Genomic DNA, 24080 nt, shown 5'->3' with positions numbered 1-24080 from the left:
TCCAGAAAAACTAAAGCCTTTGGCTGTGTGGATCACAACAAACTGGAAGATTCTTAGAAGATGGGAATACCAGATCAATTTACCTGCCTCCTGAGAAACTTGTATGCAGGTCAGGAAGCAACAGTTCGAACTGGACATGGAAACAACAGACTGGTTCAAAATCGGGAAAAGGAACGTTAAGGCTGTGTATTGCCACCCTGCTTATTTAACTTATATGCAGAGTACATCACAAGAAAGGCTGGGCTGGATGAAACACAAACTGGAATCAAAGATTGCTGGGACAAATAACAACATCAGCTATGCAGATGACACCACCCTTATGGCAAGCAAAGAGGCACTAAAGAGCCTCTTGAGAGGAGAATGAAGCTGGCTTAACACTCAACATTCAAAAAACTTAAGATCATGGCATCTGGTCCCATCACATACTCCATGGCAAACAGATGGGGAAACAATGGAAACAGTGACAGACTTTATTCAGTGCAGATACCGACTACAGCTATGAAATTAAGATGCTCCTTGGAAGAAAAGCAATGACAAACCTTAACAGTGTATTAAAAAGCAGAGACATCGCTTTGCTGATAAATGTCCACATGTCACATAGCTATGGTTTTTGCAGTAGTCAAGGTATGGATTTCAGAGTTGGACCATAAAGGCTGAGCGCTGAAGAATTGATGCTTTTGAACTGTGGTGCTGGAGAAGACTCAAGAGTCCCTTGGACTGCAAGATCGAACCAGTCAATCCTAAAGGAAATCAACCCTGTAGATTCACTGGGGATGAATGACCATCTTCACTGAAGATGCTGGGGAAGACTGAGGGTAGGAGAAGGGGGTGACGGAGGACAAGATGGTTGAATGGCATCACTGATTCAACAGACATGAGTGTGAACAAGTTCCAGGAGATGGGGAAGGACAGGGAATCCTGGCATGCATATATATATATATATATATATATATAGTCCATGGGACTGCAGTTGGACATGACTGACTGAACAATTACTGTCACAGGACAGAACTAAAAAGGGTGTAACACTGGCGACATAGTGACAAGATTTTAAAAAATATTAGGCTGCATGAGCTGTATTACTTGGAAATTAAATTCATTGGTAGCATCATTTGCAAGTATCTTCTCCCATTTTGTAGTTTGTCTTGCTTATGGTTCCCTTTGCTGTGCAAAAACTTTAATTAGGTCACAACAGTTTACTTTTATTTCCATTATTCTGGGAGACTGATCTTTTCCCCAGAATCACTTACTGAAGAGACTGTATTCCATTGTGTATTCTTGCATCCTTTGTAGCAGATTGTCCATCAGAAGCATTTCGGTTTACTTTTGGCATTTCTAACCTGGTCCTTTGATGTGTTTTTGTGTCAGTCCTGTACTGCTTTGATTACTGTAGCTTTGTAGTAGTTTGAAATCAGGGAACATGATTCCTCCAGCTTCACTTTTCTTTCTCAAAACTGTTTTGGCTATTTGGGGTCTGTTGTGTTTCCATACAAATTAAAAACATTTTTGTTACAGTTCTTTGAAAAATGCCATTGATAATTTCACAGGGATTGCACTCAATCTGTAAACTGCCATGGGTAGTATAATGATTCTACAATGTTGATTTTATCTGTCTTAAAACATGGTATATCTTTCCATCTGTTTTTGTCTTCATTTCCTTCATCAGTGTCATAAGGTTTCAGAGTACAGGTCTTTTGCCTCCTTAGGTGTTTTATTCTTTCTGATACGAACGTAAGTGGGATTATTTCTCTAATTTTTCTTTCTGGTATTTTGCTGCTATGGGATAGAACATTTTTTTAATGTTTTTTTTTTTTAATACTGAAGTGTCAGAAAAAAGCAGCATCAATTGGCATCTCAGGAAAAAAGGCCTGGAGAACACAGAAGTCTAGAATATCTATCAAATGAATTAAAATTATTCTCCAGACTTAACTGGTCTAGTTCTTCTAGGAGAGTAACACTTACATTATCTTTGAGATTCACTTCAGGGGTTATTAACAGAACCAAAAGGGTGGCTCAGAGGTTAATGCGGGAGACCGGGGTTCGATCCCTGGGTCGGGAAGATCCCCTGGAGAAGGAAAAGGCAACCCACTCCAGTATTCTTGCCTGGAGAATCCCATGGATTGAGGAGCCTGGTGGGCTGTAGCCCACAGGGTCACAGAGTCGGACACGACTGAGTGACTTTACTTACTAAAAGGGTAAAGACCACCTTAAAAACAATTCAGTTTTTTCAAGACAGAAAATGGTCACTAAACCCTCCAATGTCAGTTTTTGTTTTTTTTTAATATACACAGGAAGAAAGTAGTTTGGAGTATTACACCACCTAAATTTGCTAAAATTATATTCTCCAGAATTTAAAAGAATATATACCACACATTTTCTCTGAATTCATTTATTTAAAGATAAAACAGCCATTTGAGATCATGGAATACAATACCAACACAATAAAAGGTGAGGAATTGTTATATTTTGCTTACATTAATAAATATCTTAAAAGAAGCAAATGTAGATTTTAAGATTTAAGACACTAATGACACAACTGAGAGTTTCTAAGTTAACAGTGATACTGCTTGATTTTCAAGTTGAAAGATTTTAATAACCTATATATTTCAATTAGGTGGCAGCAAACAGAAAAGCATCTTTTGAGCCGAATAGTATACTGTTAAGCAGGAGTTTATTTTACAGCAGTCCATCATTCTCCTGGCCTCAGTTTGTGTAGAAGGCATACTAGACATCAGCAATTCACATCACATAAATGATCTACCACTCACAATGGTGCAAAATCTATTATGCATGTATTTGAATAGAAATTATTTTTGAATTCCAGAAAAAAAGCCATTTGTGTTTGACAGATGTGGGATTTCCCAGTTTTGCCACTGATTAGCTATCTGAGCTTCAGTTTCTTCACTGTTAAACTTTTGACAGAACAGGAAGAAACTGAAAAATAGGCTTTAATAGCCTTCAGTTTATCAGCTCTGATTTTCAAAACAAACTTTCAAAGTGATTTTCAACCTCCTTCTAACCTATGATTATCCTTTTCAAAATCTTTGTCCAAATCCTTCTCAGAGTTCCTAACTTCTCCACTGAACACATTTTAACACATCTGCATGTGTTTATAATGACCAAAACAAAGTTCATTATGTTAGTATGAAAGACTACCTGTACTCAGGGTACATTACAACCTACCTGGGTATTCAATTTAGTACCCACCACTAGCAAATCTCTGAAATTTCTGTGTCTCCGTCTCCACCATAACCTACACTGTTATACTCCATACCTGTATATGTTCCTTACCTTCATATCAAGGGAAAAATCTGAGAAGTTTTTAGAAAATTGGCATTTGTGACTTGTTTATACAGTTTTTAAAATTTTAGGACAGCCATGTTCTTTGCAGTATCCTGTAGGACAAGGCATGAAATATTTCAAAAGGCAGCCATACATTTTTTGTATTTTTCTAAAACAGCTTATGTTCTAACACAATTTAAAAAATCAAACTGCCAAGCAGTTTTGTTTTTACTCTTTTCACAGGTACAGAGCAGAGAATAAACCTAACAATGTCCACTTCTCCTAACTTACCACCAACATACTCATACAACTCTTGATTCATTCTAAAACGCATATTGATGCGCTTGGCAAGACTATAATGAATAAAATGGCAAGCGGTAAATCTAATTCATGCCAGAAGACTGGAGAAGTTACATGGGAAGCACACACATACACAACTTCACAAAAGTTGGGAATACTGCTGATTTCCAATAAATGATGATCAAAGTGAGACTTTCATGCCTCAAGTCCCATTCAGTCAAAATCACGATTTGTAAGAACAAGTGGTGCCACCAGTGTCCAAACATACAGCACAATGCCAATCCAACTAGAAGAGATTTTCACCCAGACAGCTGTCCACTGACTTTTCATCTCACGAGAAGGCTCATACCTAATATTTAAGGAAAACAGAAAGCAGAGACAAGTTGGATTATTGGTCATCAAGCCAGCAGATTTCCTTATTTTAGAAGTATTCTTTGTATATAATCTGTGATAACAGATATGTAGTTGCTGGATTATCTCTGTTGCCTTGTTTTCCATACCACTTTGACAGCTAATACGAAGGTTAAAAAAAAAAAATCTCCTTTAAGGGAGCAGAAGACATGGGCCTGTGAAGTAGTTCCTTTACATAATGCTCAGAGAATCTGTATGTATCTCTGGCTCACTAATTAATGGAACAGCAGAGAAAGGGAGTCTGACCTCTGGATAAATGAAACATTATTTAACAAAGACATCAATTCTAAACTGTACAAAGAACATAATTTGTTCAAAGTATATACATGAGCTCCCTCTACCTTCTCAGATTTAAGAAACTGGGAAGGAAATATATCCCAAATTTAGCTGATTTTTATGTTGATGAAACATAACAAAAATACTTTTTATCTTTAAAATTTACTATTATTACCTGACAGCCAAAGCTGTGAATTACTGAGAATTATTTGGAATAGTTCTTGTACCTTAATATGCTGCAGTGTAGGAATTTTTAAGTATATATATATATTTTTTTTTTTTAAAATAATAAATGCCAGCAGAGGCTGATCTCAAACAAATTAATCTTTTTTTTTTTAACATCTTTTCTTGGTATTCAAAGTTTTCTTACAAATTGTTAAGGATATTATGCATTAAAGAGTATTAAAAATAGAACTACCCTAACTATACAGTTCAACTTCAATCTTCAATCTTTCAGCAATCCTTTGAACTAAATCAGAATTTTTAAAGACAAAATATAGACCACTACCTTCCTCTTAACAAAAAGAGGTTTATCAGTTTTGAAGTGATATAAAAGCAAAAATTAGTTTTAAAGGATTCTAAGAATCCATCTGTGTTAATGTATTCACACTTCAATTTTGAAATCCTCAAAGCTTTTAATGACAAAGTTTGAACAAAAACAGTTAAAAAAAGGTATCTCTTTCTACACTATGTTGGGAACTAGTTAGTCCGTATTAGAAATCACTGTGTTTGATCCCTGTCAACATGTACTTCCCTAAGCAATGTGGTAGGTCTGTGAAACTTTATTTCAATCTTTTAAGCTCTGGAACTACTTTAATGATTGTTATTGCTAAAGCAAGGAAATAAAGTCTGCATTTCTCACACTGATCTCACTATTCATTTAAATTCTGAAATATACTGATAAAAAGTACTCAATACCACGTTTTTACAATGGAATCACAAAAAAAGCCACCCAAATTTCCACATGGAAAGTTTTCATAAAACATGAGTACCTGTACCAGTTGGTAAGGGTCATCATGATATAAAGCGAAGCCAGGAAAAGCATGAAGTGAAAGAAGGAGTAACTGTAAGTGACACCATCCCTTTCATTATCTACGGCTCGGTGAACATCATCACCATCCTCAAGTGATCCCTCATTTCTGGCTCCACCATCTTCTATTAGTGTTGATTCATCACTTGTTAGAGTCAGTTTATTAACCTGACTGTTGTTCGAAGTACGGATGCTACATGAAAGACAGTTTAAAAAGAAACGAAAAAAAAAAAAAGGAATTTAAACACAACATTCATATATGAATAATAGCTGGACTTCGCTTCAAGAAAATAAAACCCATAATTTTTCCTACCTTGAATAAAATACACACAGTAAAAAGAGGATTAGTCCAATAATTCCTTGAGTATGCCACCACTGTACAGACTGCCCCTCCTTTGGGATAGTGCTTGTTGTATTATATCCAATTATGTTCAGTAGACTTGGGTTACATTCTGTTTCTATAATGTAAATTAGGGTCAAATTAAAATGTTAGAAAAGTACAAAAAATTTTTCAGAGGACAGTGTAGTTCCTTTTAACTCTTTATACACTGGCAAACTCAAAAAACTGTTAGAAAAAGGCACAAACAAAATAAGACAACTTGTATTTATTAATAATGAGACCTCTTACATTATATAATGCTAGTTTTATCGAACTGGTTGAAAAGCAATTTCATTTTCAACCTCATGCAGGAATTGAGACATTTAAGCTTTTTACTGATCAGGAAATTGGTGAAATTAGTAAATTTTTTACTTTATAGTAAAGCTCAAGCAGAGTTAAGAATAAAATTCAGATATCCTAAACTAAGATGCACTGCATTTTCTGTTATATACTATGAAATAACAATAGTGATTTTATGAAGTTTATCAACTTGTCAAACTACATTGTTTTATAAGCAAGATAGTTTACACATAAAATCAGTTACTAGAGTTTTAGCAAATAGTTTGTGGAAATGAGTACATAAATCATAGTGACCTAATGCTTCTTCAGCCTCTCAACTCTTGTAAGAAAGAATTAAAATGGGGTTGGTATTCACTTAAGTGTCCCAAATATGTTTTTTACCTCCCACAATGCCAGATATGTCAATTGCCACCTTATCACTGAAAAATGATTTTTATCTTGAAGCCACTTGTATAAGGATAATCCCTAAAGCAAATTCCTATTAATTTTTTTCTAGACACTTACTGGACAAAAATAAGGAATCTTTCTCTAGTACACTAAAAAAACTTTTTCTCCAACTAGTGATAAAGCACCTATGAAATTTATAAATGGAATGAAATCTAAGAGTCAGAAACCTTTTTTCTGTCAAAAATTCTGTAATTTTTCTGAGGAAACGAGACCATTTTTTCCCTTTTCAAAAAATAGTATAGCTGACCCTTGAACAAGCAGATTAGCAGTGGCAACCCACAACACAACTGAAAATCTGCATGTTACTTTATGGCTGGCCTCTATATTCCAACCTTTCATACTAGCAATTTTTATCTATGGATTCAACCAAATGCAGACTGTACTGCAGTACATTTATTTTCCAATTTGTTTCACCCCAAATAACATATATGGGCTTATACTTCCAAAAAATGCACTAAAACTGGCCTATAAAAAGATTACAAAGACCAATTACATTCACCTGTAAGGTAATCACAGACAAAAAGAACTTTAAAAAATCTATACTAATTAAAACAGACTCAACAAACATTTTAATAGTTTTTAATTTTACATATACTATCACATGCACCATACAAATCAGGTATATTTCCTATAATTTTCCTATAATTCCTTATAGATTTGTTAGTGAAGGAAGAAACTAAGGGAAAAAATATAGCAGTACATCAAAGATGAAAATGGTATTATATGAGAATGAAACATGAGAATGGAAATATTTCCATTCTCTTCATTCCTCTATGAGCTTAATTTTACAAAACGACAATCTGTGAAAACAAAGCTTGCGGGATTCATGAAAAGAAGCAAATCCAAGCAAACAGAACATACCCGGTTCATTGGTCATAGCAGACCATGTCAAATACATTGTGTAGACTGTAATCACTGAAGACTGTAACAAACCAGATCTTGGTTGTGATTCCTACAAAAAAATAATTAAGCAAAACAGAAAAACATTGCAATCATTCAAGGTTTAGGAACCCTTAGAAAAACAGAAGCTTCATAAAGAATGAACTAATCCAAGCTTACTTGGATTTTTGGCAGTATGGACATTACGGAAGCACCAAGGCAAAGGAGCATGTTGACACTGATGAATGCTTTATTTTCTGCACAACTGGCTGGATGAGTATAGTAAACAAAAAACAGGACGATAGCAACTAAAGACAGCAGATAATTCAGGGCTGTAGCTGATAACAAAGCTGTGAAAGAAAGACATTTTGACAGTTAGATTTTCTCACTAATGTTAGGAATGAGGCATATGGCTTGCTTTAAAAACAATCTTATTTTATTCAAAAATATTATTTTAAGCAACATTTTATCAGCATTACACAGCCTATAAAAGCAGTTAAAGATTTACTTCTGGCCTCTACCACATTAAGACTTTTGTAGCCTTTACACGTGTGCGTGCAAGCTCCGTCACGTCTGCCTCTCTGCAACCCCATGGACTATAGCCCATCAGGCTCCTCTGTCCATGGAATTTTCCAGGCAAGAATACTGGAATGGGTTGCCATTTCCTACTCCAGCCTTTACACACAGCTCACGATTATGATGCATTTTAAGGGTAATAAAATAATATGATCTTCATTTAAAGTAATATTTACATACAGAGTGTCTAAAACACATTCAGATACATTAGCCATTATTTTCAAAATACAGAAAATTAACTAGGAGACTATTACTCAAGGGTTTTAAGTTATATCATTCAATTGTAAACAGCCATTAAGAAAATTATTTTGTTAATGCTAAGCCCACAGAACAATGCTTTGCTTTATCAACTAAAATCTTAAAAAAAAAAAACTATTCAAGTTGTCATTATTTAATAAGACAACCTAAGTTTCTTCTATCACACACACACTTTTAATTTTCATGTCAATGTATGCTTAATATGAATGTATTCATGTAGATGTGACTCACTAACAAATACTCTATCAGACAAATATTTATTGAATACCTACAAAGGCCCTGGAGATACAGCAGGCAAGAGCCAGAGACTCTTACATTAGATTTAACATTAAAAAATGAAACATTCTGTGTAAGTAAATTTTCCAAATGATTAAAGCTTATTTTTTTGAATATCAAATTCTTTAACCACTGAGATCAAATATCACAAACTAGTTGTATGAAAGAAAATATGAATATAGCAGATATGCTGACTTAGTTTTCACTCTGATTTAAAAATATTTTAAAAATATTTACAATATTTTTTAGCTGACGCTCAGACTATTTCACATAAAAATCCAGATCTATGGGTTCTTTTGAAAAACTTCAGAAAAATTAAGCAACACAGGGCTCACATTTCCACAAGGCAATTACTGGATGGAGCTAAGCAGTGTAATGGCCTTCACACTCTAACTCACCACAGTCCCTTTCATTTGCAAAAGGACTGAAAATGCAGTTTCTCCTCATTTGTGTCACCGGTTGTTAAGCACCCGGATTTTGATTCTTGTTTTAGAGTAAACCATAGGACTCAACCTCATCATTATCAACACACATTACATACACTACGATAATAAACTCCCTAAGGTGTCACACATAAAGGCATTCTTTGCACTTACATAAAATGCTTCAGAGTTGTTTCTTTTTCCGGCTTGCTGATGTTTCAGAATTGTACCACTGTTTGTTAGATCATCTATTCTAGTAGTCCTCATCTCTTTAATATTTTACTTTTTACCCTTTTACTTAGAAGCCTCCCAGGAAATCAGGCTATAAAATATACATATACTCAGCAATATGCTTTGGAAATTCTATTTTAGCCATTCCCAGTCTTTTGGATGATTGCCTCGTTCTTGGGTATGTTCCTAGTTGACATGCAACATACAATGTGACAGGATGCCACTCACAAACTTAAACTAAAAAACCTCTTCACAGTAAATTCTACCATAAAAATCATGACTTCCCCACAGTCTACTACCTGCTTTCACTTTCATAGTTCAACTATCTTGAAGATGTTCTATAAGACAAAAAACTTACCCGCATACCAACATCTGGAGTTCCCCTCTTCCATTTTTTCAACCCATGATTCATTCCACGAATGGGCAAAATCAATGAGTAAGACTAGCTGTATGAGAATGAAGCAAAAGGCACCTGCCATGCCTACATAAAACCACACTGAAAGGAGAAAAAATTTTAAAAAATCGCAAGTGAGTGACTGCTTCACTTTTTATTGTTTCCACAATCAATACACTGAAAGAAAAATAAAATATTACATAGATGTCTTGACTGAGGAAGGAAAACACAAAACAAATAGTTACAGTTCCAGGCAACAATTATTTTTAATTTCCTTATAAAATATCAACATCACACAAAGAAAAAAAAGATTTCTTACCAGTTGTAAAAGTTCCTTCTGGAATGAAGAAGGCCCCAATAATAATTGCAATTGCTGCAGCAAATTTAAAGAACCAGAATCTAAAACAAATTATTTTTTATTAGTAAATAATTCATTCAACAAGTGGTTTCGTATATGAAATCTTTAGAGAGTTGCTCTTAAAAAATAGCTACACTTTATTGTGACTACTCTATTCCACCTGAGGATATCCTGAAAACGAGAAGACACCACATGTCAATTATTTTGTTGTGTTGTTGTTGTCTGGTCCCTCAGTGTCCAGCTCTTTCTATAACCCTATGGACTGCAGCCTACCAGACACCTCTGTTCATGGCATTTTCCAGGCAAGAATATGCAAGGGGTTGCCATTTCCTTCCCCAGGGGATCCTCCTCATCCAGGGATCAAACCCACATCTCCTACACTGGCAGGCAGATTCTTCACCACTGAGCCACCAGGGAGGCATGGCTATTTTAATTCATTCTAATAAATGAGAATATTAGATGCATTTCACAGGTTTACTTAAATGAGTGAGATAATATATGGAAGTGTAAATAAGGTACACTGTACAAAGGAATAGGTGTTGAAAACACAAAAGTCTGGAAAACAGATTTCCAGTAGCAAGTCAGATGAACTGAAACAACCAGAAAAGACATAATATCTTAAGAATTCTAACACAGAAAGAGTAGGAAGTGCAAAGGAGGTGTCCAGAATCCAAAAAAAAAACCCAAAGTAACAGATTAGTAACTCTAGCTGAAGACAACTAGCAAAAATTTGAGGTGTCTGCTACTTCATATATGAAAGCAGCAATGCAAAACTATAGGGAATATGAACATTTCACCACCAGAAGATAACGATAATCCTACAATGACTGATCATAAAGGCATAAAAATCTTGCAATCTAGCAGATAAAGAATTCAAGATAGTTGTTCTGAGGAAACTCAATGAGCTACAAGAAAATACAAAAATAATTCAATGAAAACAAGCAAAAACCACTAAATTTAACCAAGAGATAGAAATCATAGAAAAGAACCAAATATATTCTGAAGCTTAAGAATTCAAGAAAAGAAATGGAAAAAAAAAAAAGTAATAGAGATCTTTAGAAGTGAAAGTAAAAGTCGCTCAGTCGTGTCCGACTCCATGCGACCACATGGACTGTATAGTCCATGGAATTCTCTGAGCCAGAATACTAGAGTGAGTAGCCTTCCCCTTCTCCAGGGGATCTTCCCAACCCAGGGATCGAACCCAGGTCTCCCACCTTGCAGGCGGATTCTTTACCAGCTGAGCCACAAGGGAAGCCCAGAGATCTCCAGAAGGGTAGATCAAATGGAAGACAGAAAAACTGGACAGGCATTCTGATATAACCCAATCAGGGGTGAACTGAGAAAAAAATGAAAAAGAGGGAAGAAAGCCTCAGTAATATATGGAATTTAAATATTAGAATGATCAGGGTTTCAGAAGAAGAGAAGGGGGCAGAAAGTTAATTTAAAGAAATAATATCTGAGAACTTCCTAAATCTGGACATGAACATCAAAGTTCACAAAGCTAGTTAGATCACAGTATCATCATCTCAATGCAAAAAAAACCTTTAGGATAAAACTGTCAAAAATCAAATACAAGAAAATCCTAAAAGTAGCCAGAGGGGTCCAAAGCAAGAGATTCTGATCTACAAAGTAATTTCCATTAGACTCTCAGTGGATTTCTTAGAAAATCTATAGGCCAAGAGAGAGCAGAATGACTTTGAGTGACATACTCAAAGTGTTGAAAGGAAAAAACCACCAGCCAAGATTACTCTGTCCAGCAAAGTTATCCTTCAGATATGAAAGAGAAATAAGGCTTTTCCCTAAATCCAAAGAATTCACCACCACTAACCTGTCTTGTAAAAAATGGTAAAAGGAATTCTTCAGACTGAAATGAAAAGACATTAATTAATAACACGAAAGCCTACAAAAGCATACAACACACTGGTAAAAGTAAATACACAGATTCATGAAAGTCTAAATTCTTTAACAGGGTGGTGTGTTAAGTGAACTGTAGTAAAAAGATTTTAAAAAGTATTAAAACACAATGAGTATTATAAAAGGTAAATTGTGACATCAAAAAAATAAAAGGAATAAATATGTAGGGCTATTTTATACATTTAAAGTTGCTATCAGCTTAAAATTAACTTTTATCTATAACATGTTTTATGTAACCTCATGGTAACCACAAAGCGAAAAGCTAGAGTAGATAAGATAGAGAAGCAGAATATACCACTAGTTTACAAAGAAAGTCACCAATTTACATAGGTGTTAACAGAGAAAAAAGAAACTATGAAAATACAACCAACCAGACAACAATGACTAACATATGGCATTAACAAGTCCTTACAAATCAATAATTATGCTAATGGAGTGAATTTGCTAACCAAAAGCCAGTGGCTGGATGAATAAAACAAACTGAAAAAGACAAATGGAATCACATTTGTGGATGTGAAAAATAGTTAAAATGTCCATAATACTCAAAGCCACCTTTCAATTCAAAGTACTCCCTATAAAAATTTCAATGTCATTTACAAAAACTCAGGAAAAAAATATCCTAAAGTTTGTATGTAACTTCAAAAGACCCCAAATAGCCAAATCAGTCATGAGAAGGAAGAACAAAACTGGAAATATCACACTTACTCCTTTCAAACTATACTACAAAGCTATACTAATTAAAACAGTAATAACATAAAAAATAGACACACAGATCAATGGAACAGCAGAGAAGGCAATGGCAACCCACTCCAGTCCTCTTGCCTGGAAAATCCCATGGACGGACCTGGTGGGCTGCAGTCCATGGGGTCTCAAAGAGTTGGACATGACTGAACAACTTCACTTTCATGCACTGGAGAAGGAAATGGCAACCCACTCCAGTGTTCTCGCCTGGAGAATCCCAGGGACGGGGGCTGCCGTCTATGTGGTTGCACAGAGTCGGACACGACTGAAGCGACTTAGCAGCAGCAATGGAACAGAAGAGTAATAAACCCTTGCATTTTGGATCAACTAGTATTTGACAAGGGAGTCAAGAATATTCAGTAGGAAAGGACAGTTTCTCCAACGGTTTCGGGAAAGCCATTAATAACCACATACAGAAAAATGAAACCAGACTCCTTTCTTACACCATTCACAGAATCGACTCAAACTGACTGGAAGACACTTAACACATTATTGGAGAAGGCAATGGCACCCCACTCCAGTACTCTTGCCTGGAAAATCCCATGGATGGAGGAGCCTGGAAGGCTGCAGTCCATGGGGTCGCTAAGGGCTGGACACGACTGAGCGACTTCACTTTCACTTTCATTCACTGGAGAAGGAAATGGCAACCCACTCCGGTGTTCCTGCCTGGAGAATCCCAGGGACAGGGGAGCCTGGTGGGCTGCTGTCTATGGGGTCGCACAGAGTCGGACACAACTGAAGTGACTTAGCAGCATCAGCAACACATTGTTGACTGGAGATATATTAACATGTCTTTTGTTACCCGAGTGTTATTGACTAGGAGATGAATCATATGCTTTTAGAGAGCCATACAATTAACATCACAGTGTTTAGTTAGAGCTTAAAACTGATAAAGGCTCATTACAGACTTATGATTGTTGTTTTCATTCACATTTCCCTGTTAGGGTTCTGCTCCAATTTTGTGTATGTTATAAACACAAGCTTATGACCAAAAATTTTTCAAAAATGATGCATAATGAAATTTTGAACAAAGAAGAATTTTTTGGTGACTTTTATGCAGATACTTTCTCTGACTGTCCAAGCAACATAAATACTAGTATCTCAGAAGATGACAGTTCTTCAGAATATAGTTCTGACTCAGACAATATGAATATTAGACCAACAAAAAGACAAAATAAACCTTAGTGATTGATTCTGACATGCAAAGTGAAAATGAAATGCATGATGCTTTTTTACAGGTCAGGTGTAACTACTGAATGTAATAATCTGCAAAGTGCTAATTAAATAACAGAACTATCAGGTCAACAAAAATAAAAATTGCCAGGCACAGGCCTATGTTTCCAGCAAAAATCCCCTAGTCAGTGAGTTAAGATCTGATACCATAAAAGTTACTTGGAAGCTACTGATACTGGGAAGAAGGAAATAAGGAAGAAACTCCCTGACATTAGTCTAGGCAATGAGTTTCTGGGGGAGACAACAAAAGTACAAACAACAAGGGTAAAAATCAAACCAGTGGGAATACTTCAGACAAAAAACCTTCCACAGAAAAAACAGAACAATCAACAAAATGAAGAGACAACCTATAGGAGAAAATATTTGCAAACCAAGTATCAAAATGTGGTTAATACCAAATTAACTATATAAAGAACCCATACAACTCAATAATTTACAAAAAAACAATTAAAAAATGGACAAAACTAAATATTTTTCCAAAGAAGGCATACAAATGGCAAACATGCATATGAAAAGGTGCTAAACATCATTAATCATCAGAGAAATGTAAATCAAAACCATAGAATGGCCACCAAGATGGTAAGAAACAACAAACGTTGGTGACAGCGTGGTGAAATAGGAATTCTTAGGCACTGCTAATGGGCATGTACACTAATTCAGCCACTATGGAAAACAGTATGAAGGTTCCTGAAAAAATACAAAAATGGAACCGCCATACAGTCTGGCAATACTACTTCTAGGTATATATCCAAAGAAAGGGAAAACAGGGCACTGAAAAGGTATCTGCTCATCCATGTTTACGGCAGAATATTCCTAACTTGCAGATACAGAAACAACCTAAGTGTGCATCAACAGACGAATAGAGAGACCATAGTATAGAGACACAATGGAATATTATTCAGCCACGAAAAATAAGGAAATCCTATCATTTGCAACAACATGATCCTGATGGACCTTCAGGGAATTATGCTAAAATGAGATAATCCAAATTAAAAAAAAATTATATTACCAAAATGTGGAATCTGAAAAAAAAAATGTACTTTAAAGTTGCTAAGAGATCTTAATTGTTCTCATCACAACTAAGAAATATATGTGATGTGACAGAAGTGTTAGCTAATATATGATGGTAATCATATTATAATATATAATACATATGAAATTAACATTTTGTACACTTTAAACCTAACACAATATCATCAATTATATTGCAAAAAAAGAAAAAAAAATCATTAGCATGATGTAAGAGTGCTTAGTACATACTTTGAGAAGAATGTTATCACAGGAAATGATTGTGATAGTCATCCTGTAATGTATTTTGAGAGTTGTTTAAAAATACATTTAATAAAGATGTTTTAACAGTGCAAAAAAATTAAAGTTAAATAATCAAAACAACCTATGACTAAGAGAATTAAAAAAAAAAAAAATCAACCTGGCACAAAACATCATTTTTCATTAATATTTTATTTGATTCTTCCCATCTTTGATAGTGTATGTTAATAGATAAGCAATATCAGATACTTAAAGCTATTTTTATTTATGGGGTGGAACAGTGATAAAATTCAAAACATTCAATACTGAGTATGAGATGCATTGCTCCGTATTAAAGGCGACTGACAAAAAGGAACCTTGAAGTGTCTAGGTTGTCCATTATAACCGTTTAGAAAATCAACCACCTTGTTTCAAAGCAATAAAGTTTTTCACTTTGGCTGCACTGCACATGTAAAGAACTGAGTTCAGTTTTATGTAATGAGACTGGCCTACAGAAGGCTAAGAGGAGGAAGAATAAGCTCATTAGTCACAGATGTGATAAATCTTCTTTTCAGGATGAAAACATGGTTGAACCTTGAACAATGCTAGGGTTAGGGACTCCAACTCTCTGCATGGCTGAAAATCCACCTCTAACTTACAGTCAGCCCTCTGTATCAGAGGTTCCTCATTTGTGAATTCAGTCAATCAGAGATCATGGAGTGTGCTAATACCATAGTTATTAACTGTTGGGAAAAAAATCTCTAAGTGGACCTGCACAGTTTACACCTGTTTGTTCACAAGGGTAAACTTTACTAAATATTATGCACAGCAATAAGTGACTCAAATCTACTATTTAGTATTTATATTTCTAAATTCTGACATTCTCTGGTAGAGACAAGAGGATTTTCTTACTTTGTCATTCATGAACAAAATAATTCTACAGATTGTTCAAGTTTATTTTAAACTTTCTTTAGACAGACTCAAAATTACTGAGAAGAGACTACCCAGACTTTAAAATGAAGGTTATTAAAATACTTACCCATTGTGTACTGCAGCTCTAGGATCACTGCTGCTCTTCACTTTGATCATTAAGAGAGAGAGAAGAAGATAGAACATAGCCAAGCCAAAGCACAAACGGTATACAGCTTTATAGCCAACCAGAATGCTACAAGGGACCATTCCTTTCTCATTCTCACAAAATCCAGGAATCTGAAAAAAACAAGAATTTCTCATCGAGAATTTTTTCAAGGAAAAATGACAATTCTGTGTAATTAAATAGCTTAAGGTTCAGAAAATTGACGTTCGCTTTTTACAGTTTATGCTGAAATGTAATCATGGTAAGTCTACACACTTTCATAAACAGAAGTTTAACCCTTTTTTCACTTTATATGCACACAGGATAAACTACAAATGCCAATCCTAAAGTGAATGCTTATTTTAACTTGCAGACTTATTCAAGTTTATTCTAAGTTTTTTTTAGAACTTACATTTCACTGTGATATGCTGAATCACATGTTATAAAAGAAAAACACAATCAATAAAAGTTTAAAGAATTACAGAGTAATTCAATCAGTTTCTAAATACTAAAGAGAACAATGATGGCTTTTCAAAGCCAATGCTATTAAATTCATTCTGAGATCTGGTCCCTGATTCTACAAATATTATTTTTGATAATGGATAGATCTGAAAGTAAAGTGAAAGTGAAAGTCACTCAGTTGTGTCTGACTCTTCGTGACCCCACGGACTGTCCATGGAATTCTCTAGACCAGCATACTGGAGTGGGTAGCCTTTCCCTTCTCCAGGGGATCTTCCCAACCCAGGGCTAGAACCCAAGTCTCCCACACTACAGATGGATTCTTTACCAGCTGAGCCACAGGGAAGCCTAAGAATACTGGAGTGGGTAGCCTATCCCTTCTCCAGTGAATCTTCCAGACCCAGGAATTGAACCAGGGTCTCCTGCACTGCAGGTGGATTTTTTACCAACTGAGCTATCAGAGATAGAATTGGATTAACAGCAAAAGGGTTGGCTGTATTTTTATTTTTCTAACTTAAAATCTTGATAAAGACTGAAGACCATTTCAGAAAATCACACTGAAAACAGAGTACAAGGAAGTATTTTCAAAATATTTTTAAGTGAAATAAATGAGTGAAACAAACTAATAGTTTCAACTAAAACCATTCATAAGAAGTCAACTGGTTTCATGACAAAACCATTTTGCTTATACCCAGGACTTAAGTAAAATTAACTGAGCATCTATTTATGGCATGTACAATGCTACGTTCACAACTGTGATAAAGCTCATTTTCCAAACTTGCATGATTTTTCTTTACCCCAAAGTCAAAAGCAGATAATCATGGTTTAAAATGCAAGTTATCTAACATAAATACTTTTTCAATCTCAAATTTTCTATTGTCATTCATCTTTCCTTGGAGGTAAACTAACTTTTATATGCTGTCTCTGGATCACATTCTCTCTCATCTCTTACGAGTTAGATCCCTTATGACTTCTCAAAAAGCAAATGATTAAATCTCTCCATTCTAAAAATGTTTTAAACTCAGCCTCCCTCTAACACTTGCCATCTTCATCACAAAGATCCTCAAATTAGCAGTTTATACTCACTGCATATGTTTCCTCACAGCCATATAACTTTCCCTCCCAAACCTCCTAGGTCCAGCATTCTTTAAACTACAGCTTTTTTCAGACACTAGACATATACTGGTTGTCAAATCCAATGGCTACTACTTAATCCTCACACTCCCTTACACCATTTTTACAGACATTATCATCCTGTCATTCTCAAAGCTCTGCTCCTAAGATCTACAAAACATGTTTTTGGTTCACTTCTTTCACTGTTCCGTTAGAGCTTCCCTTTCTCCACCAACCCCCTTTTGTCAAAGTTCTAGCTCTGCTCACTCCAAATCGTCCTCCTCTTCAGCATATGCTGCCACAGTTTGAACTTCATCTCTATCCCTGGTTTGACTGACACACTCGAATTTTTCACTTCCTGTTGGACACATACAGAGATACAAACGTAGTGACGTACCGCCAAGGCAACATACTATGAACTGAACTAGATTATATTCTCCCCATCTTCTTTCACAACCTGACTCCCTGGTGTGGGGGCGCAGGAGGAGGGCGGAGGGCAGGGCAGGTGATAAGTTTAATAAAATACCTTTTTTTTCTTTTTCTTAGTTGACAGCAACAGTTTCCTCTCAGTTATCTAGGATCAGAACCTCGTTTATTATTCTATCACTGCCTATATTTAAATCCAGATCCAGTCAATTCTATGTTCAAGGAATCTATTTCAGGCGCTCTATGTCCTTCTTGATTACATCATTTTAACAGCCTCCACACTTAACTGCTTGCCTTTTTTCCTAATTATCGAATAAATCTTCCTAAGGCATACATACTTGGCTCAAAAAGCTTTTATCCTCATTCTGCTTCCTGTTTTTCAATTTCTGAATATAAAAATTTCTTGATTCTTAGAATGCCACTTTTTCCACGAGACCCACAGCAATTCTGACATTTCCCTGGCTGGAAATTATCTATTTCCACTTATTATCACAGCACACTTTTCTGCACCACCATCACAATCTCATAAACCACTTTTAGTGTTTGTCTTTCCTAAGTAATTATGAGCTACTAAAACTGGGATTAAGCATCATCTTCCTTTTCACAGTACTCTGTTTCCAACACACTGGAAGCAACTTTACGCATAAACATACTAAAGGTTCAAGCTTCCCAGGTGGCACCAGCAGTAAAGAATCTGCCTGCCAATGCAGGAGACCTAAGAGAGGCAGGTCGGCAAGATCCCCTGGAGGAGGGCAGGCCGCCCACTCCAGTATTCTTGCCCAGGGAATCCCCTGGGCAGAAGGCCTGACAGATCACGGTCCATAGCATCACACAACTGAAGTGACTTAGTAGGCACACACACTAAAGGTTCAGTTAATCATTTAAAAAAAAAAAAAAAAAAAAGGACTTACCTTATTCAGCTGTTCTTCCATTCCAGGTATCAGCATTACACAAGCTACACACACTCCAACAAGCAAGAAAAGCGCATAGATCAACCTGGTTACAGTGGAGTTATTTCCACTAGGACAGCATCGGCACAGCAAACACGGGGCACTGCCACACAAACACGGTATCTGGAAAAAGAAGGTTACATATCAGTACAGTTTAAAAGATACAGTGAACATTTACATTCTATCTACTCAAAAAAGGATGAAGTTAAATTGATTAAAAAGGGATCTGGTTCATAAGTTATCTATAAACTATAAACCTTGGTAACTTCTGGGTAAAAATGAAGCAAAATAAAGCAAAAAAAAAAGTGCCCTTCATATCAAGCAAAATGAGTAAATTCAGTTAAAAAGGGAAAAAAATAGCAACAAGACCCAAAGTTTAGCTGAGAAAAGAAATGGAATATTCATTAATTATAAGTGGATCTCCAACTCCTACCTTTTAACCCCCAGAAATCAGGCTGAATTCACAAAAGTCTGAGGTTTCTCAGATACTTCAGAGAAGAAAAAGAAGTAAATTGGTATTTTCACCTTTTCCCTCTTCTGACTTGGTGGTGGTGATAACCACCAAATAAAAGTTCCTATTAGAATTAGGCAAAATAGGATTAAAAGAACAAGTCGGGTGAGCTAGCGTTCTCTAACAGAATTCCACACTAAACTAGTAGTAGATCCCAGGGGAAAAGGTATCTTCCCAAACACGTGAGGCAAATACCGGTAATGGAATTTAACAATATCTCAGAAAGGCAAAGTGAAAGTATTCTAGTAACAACTGACCTTAATCTAGGGTGAGCTCCACCACCCACCAGATAACACAGGAAGGGAGTATTGTAGAAGTCAGACACACTACAGTAACCCATATAAGGTTAGGATCAGTATTTATACAAAACTTCAAAAATAAATGGCATGACAACAACACAAACACACTTTAGCAAAAAATAAACAAACATGCCCCAACCGAAAAAAAATAAAAAGCATTTGAAAAATCCAATCTGAAATAAAACATAAGTCAGTAAGAAAAGGAAATTCCCGAAAATTGGTTCACCTGAAGCAAAAAGGAGAGTTCAAACAGAAAAGAACAGAACAAGCTGAAAAAAAGGACTGCAGGGCTGAGGAGAAATGAGAAGGGGAAAAGCCTGCTAAAAAAAAAATTAACAAAACAAAGCTGGAACAAAACAAAAATGCTGGAAATAAAAATCAGCTCAGTTCAGTTGCTCAGTCATGTCCAACTCTTTGCGACTCTATGAACCACAGCATGCCAGGCCTCCCTGCCCATCACCAACTCCCGGAGTCCATCCAAAATATGTCCACCGAGTTGGTGATGCCGTCCAACCATCTCATCCTGTCGTCCCCTTTTCCTCCCGCCTTCAATCTTTCCCAGCATCAGGGTCTTTTCAAATGAGTCAGCTCTTCCTATCAGGTGGCCAAAGTATTGGAGTTTCAGCTTCAACATCAGTCCTTCCAATGAACACCCAGGACTGATCTCCTTTAGGATGGACTGGTTGGATCTCCTTGCAGTCCAAGGGACTCTCAAGAGTCTTCTCCAACACCACAGTTCAAGAGCATCAATTCTTTGGCACTCAGCTTTCTTTACAGTCCAACTCTCACATCCATACATGACTACTGGAAAAAGCATAGCCTTGATTAGACAGACCTTTGTTGGCAAAGTAATGTCTCTGCTGAAAATAAAAATACTGATAGATAAATTTTGGATTAAGTACCATAAACTCAGGCCAAGACACAGTAACAGTGACCAGACTTACCCGACTGCCTTAATCCCTGGGGAAAAATAAGATGAAACAATGGTTTTCCAGACAGTTAACAACAGGCAATTTAGGATACTTAATTTCTAAGAGAGATGAAACAATGTGAAGTCTAGGACTGGCCCAGTTTTTCTGCCTGGGAAGAGTTTCCAGTGTAGGCCAGCAGAGGCCAGCAGTCTACTGAACTGGAGACACAGCTGGGGCAGAGTTGAGAGTTTAGGGAAGTGAAGGAACATAAGAGTTCACAGGACATAAAAAAATAAAGGAGAAAGCTATACCGAGATTGAACTCTGGAGATCTGCAGAGGTTTGCTTCCATTTCTGTCTTCAGCACAGAGCACTGATCAGCACATCTATTTTATTAAATTCCTCTAGGGGGCAGGGTGGGGTGGTATTACTACCAATCCGTGTGGAAAAAACATTATAATCCTTGAGTAAAATTATAAGATTTTTACTACACAGTATGGGGGGGGGGAGGTGGTGCGGAAGCTGGCCATAAGGCTAAAAAAGCCATTCTAATCTCAACAAAGCCTAAAAGCAAACTTTGAAAAGCTTCTCTTCAAATAACTCACCTATGTCTAAGAATAGCAAGAATTAAAAAAAAAAAAAATACAACATATCCAGCTCCCATCAAGGTAAAATTTACAATATCTAACAGCTAATAAGAAATTGGCAGGCATGCCAGTATGGAAAATACAGCTTGTAATGAAGAACAAAGTCAACAAATAAAAACCAGCCTGAAAATTACACAGATAACTAAATTTAATTATAAAAATGGCATTCCAAAATCACTGAGGACGGTGACTGCAGCCACAAAATTAAAAGACACTTGCCCCTTGGAAGAAAAGCTATGACAAACGTAGACAGCATATCAAAAAGCTGAAACATCACTTTGCCAACAAAGGTCCATATGCTCAAACTATGGTTTTTCTAGTAGTCATGTATGGATGCAAGAGTTGGACCATAAAAAAAGACTGGAGTGTCAAAAAATTGTTGCTTTCGAATGTGGTGCTAGAGCAGACTCTCGAGAGTCCCTTGGATTGCAAAGAGATCAAACCAGCCAATCTTAAAGGAAATCAACCCTGAACATTCACTGAAAGGAATGTTGATAAAGCTGAAGCTCTAATACTTTGACCATGTGATATGAAGAGCTGTCTCAATGGAAAAGACTGATGCTAGGAAAGATGGAGGGCAGGAGGAGAGAAGGGGGCGGCAGAGGATGTGATGGTTAGATGGCATCACTGATTCAGTGGACATGAATGTAGGCAAACTCTGAGAGACAGTGAAGGAGAGGGAAGCCTGGTGTGCTGTAGTCCATGGGGTTGCAAAGAGCTGAACACGACTTGGTGACTATGTTACTGTAACGATACTTCATTTGCTCAAGTAGAGTAGAACACAGCATGTCAAAGAGAGACATGGAAGGTTACGTCCATATCAAACTTCTGAAAATGATAAGTAAAGTATCTGAACCAAAAAGTACACTGCAGAAAAGGCAAATGAACTTGAAGACATAGCAAAAGAAACAATCCAAAATGAAAAAATGATAAAAAGACTAGAACAAAAACAACAGAGAATCAGTGCTGTCAGACAACTTCAAATAGCCTAATACACGTCAAACTGGGGCTTCTGAAAAATAGAGACATGAGAGTCCTTTTGAGGAAGTAATTGCCAAAATGTTCTTAATGAAAACTATAAACTCACAGATCCAAGAACCTAAATAAAAACGCAATGAAAACTACACACCAAGTTACATCATAAACTGTTTAGGGCTTCCTCTGTGGCTCAGTGGTAAAGAATTCACCTGCCAATTCAGGAGACACAGGTTTGATCCCTGGGCAGGGAAGATCCCAGGTGCCGCGGAGCAACTAAGCCCATGCACGACCACAACTTCTAAGCCTGAGCTTCAGAGCCTGGAAACTGCCACTACTGAGCCTGTGTGCTGCACCTACCGAGGCCCGGGCGTCCCAGAGCCCCGTCACTACAAGAGAAGCCGCCACAATGAGAAGCTAGTGCACTGCAGTGAAGAGCAGCCCCTGCTCTCCCAACTGGAGACAAGCCTGTGCAGCAACAAAGACCAGCACAGCCAAACAGAAATAAACGGAATTAAAAGAAGAAAATGGTTTAAAAAAATAAATTGCTTAAAAACAATGATAAACAGAAAAAAATCTTAAAAGCAGTCAGAAAATGAAGGAACCTTATATAAAGAAGAAGAAAGATATCAGACTTCCAGTAAGAAATATTGCAATGCAAAAATCAGTACTGGATGAAGAAAACTGTAAGTACAGAAGTTCATACTCAGCAAAGATATCTTTGTAAAGACATTTTTAGGCACAGAAAAAAACCCCAAAATAACAAATCTAAACTATCAGAAATGTGAAAAGAAAGTTACACCAGAAACGTGGATCTACATAAAAGAAATGAACAACAACAAAAAAGAAATGGTCAACTGTGTATTTTTTTTTACATATAAAAGGTTACTTAGAAAAGATTATTACCTTTTTAAAGCAAAATAGCAAAGTATTCTGGGTGGTAATAACCAAGATGGCAGTACAGTTACTGGATGTGACAGTTACAAACAGGCTATAAAAGGAGACATTCAACTCCACCACTGTATAAATTAGAAACAGAACGGATATGACACAAAGGCAGTGTAATAAGTTAAAGATAACTACTATAAACCCTACAGTGACCCTACAGTCTAAAAATGCAAAACAGAGCAACACAGCTAGTAAGCCAAAAGAAAAAAAAAAACAACACTAAGATATTGCCAATTAATCCAAAATAAGGCAAAAACTAGGGAAAAGAGACCATGAACAGGTAGGATAAACAAAAAACAAATAGAAAGATGGTTGATTTAAGCCCAAACATAATCAATACTCACATTAAGTATGAAGAAACTAAACACTACTAAATAATAAGCATACTGTCAGATTAAAGAGTTAAGATCCAACCCTATCTTTTCTACAAGAAACCCACTTACACAAAAAGACAGAACTGGTGGAAAATTATATATATACACGTATGGGTATATATGTGTGTCTGTGTATGTATGTATATACACACATATACACATAAACACACATATACCAGTATCAGACAAAGTTGATTTCAGAGCAGAGAATTTCATCAGGAACAAAGAGGGCCATTTTATAATAAAAGACATACATGGTGATATAGGATATTCATTAAGGAGACATACAACATACAATCCTAAATATTTCTGCATGTAAAAAAGAACTCAAAATGCATCAAAGAAAAATTATTAAAACTGAAAGAGTAATAACAAGTCCACATCTATGCTCTTTCATTAACTGAAGTAGGAAAAAAACCTCAATATCCATATAGAAAA

At 36.1% G+C, this 24080-nt stretch overlaps 1 protein-coding gene across 1 annotated transcript in view; it reads right to left on the bottom strand.

Moving 5' to 3' along the window:
- Positions 1-2393: 2393 nt before the first annotated feature.
- SERINC1 (serine incorporator 1) overlaps positions 2394-24080 on the bottom strand; it is a 34543-nt gene continuing 12856 nt past the window's right edge. Inside the window, exons 2-10 of the mRNA XM_068984836.1 lie at positions 18940-19101; positions 15995-16164; positions 9781-9860; positions 9426-9563; positions 7485-7654; positions 7287-7377; positions 5613-5757; positions 5262-5492; positions 2394-3931 (exon numbers count right to left, since the gene is read on the bottom strand). Coding sequence (XP_068840937.1) covers positions 3796-3931; positions 5262-5492; positions 5613-5757; positions 7287-7377; positions 7485-7654; positions 9426-9563; positions 9781-9860; positions 15995-16164; positions 18940-19101 — 1323 coding nt within the window. The 3' untranslated portion in view covers positions 2394-3795. The remainder of the gene's footprint in view (positions 3932-5261; positions 5493-5612; positions 5758-7286; positions 7378-7484; positions 7655-9425; positions 9564-9780; positions 9861-15994; positions 16165-18939; positions 19102-24080) is intronic.

The sequence above is a fragment of the Capricornis sumatraensis genome, chromosome 13 (assembly GCF_032405125.1).
Source record: "Capricornis sumatraensis isolate serow.1 chromosome 13, serow.2, whole genome shotgun sequence".
NCBI classification, from domain to species: domain Eukaryota; kingdom Metazoa; phylum Chordata; class Mammalia; order Artiodactyla; family Bovidae; genus Capricornis; species Capricornis sumatraensis.
This window is presented reverse-complemented; position numbering and strand designations above follow the sequence as displayed.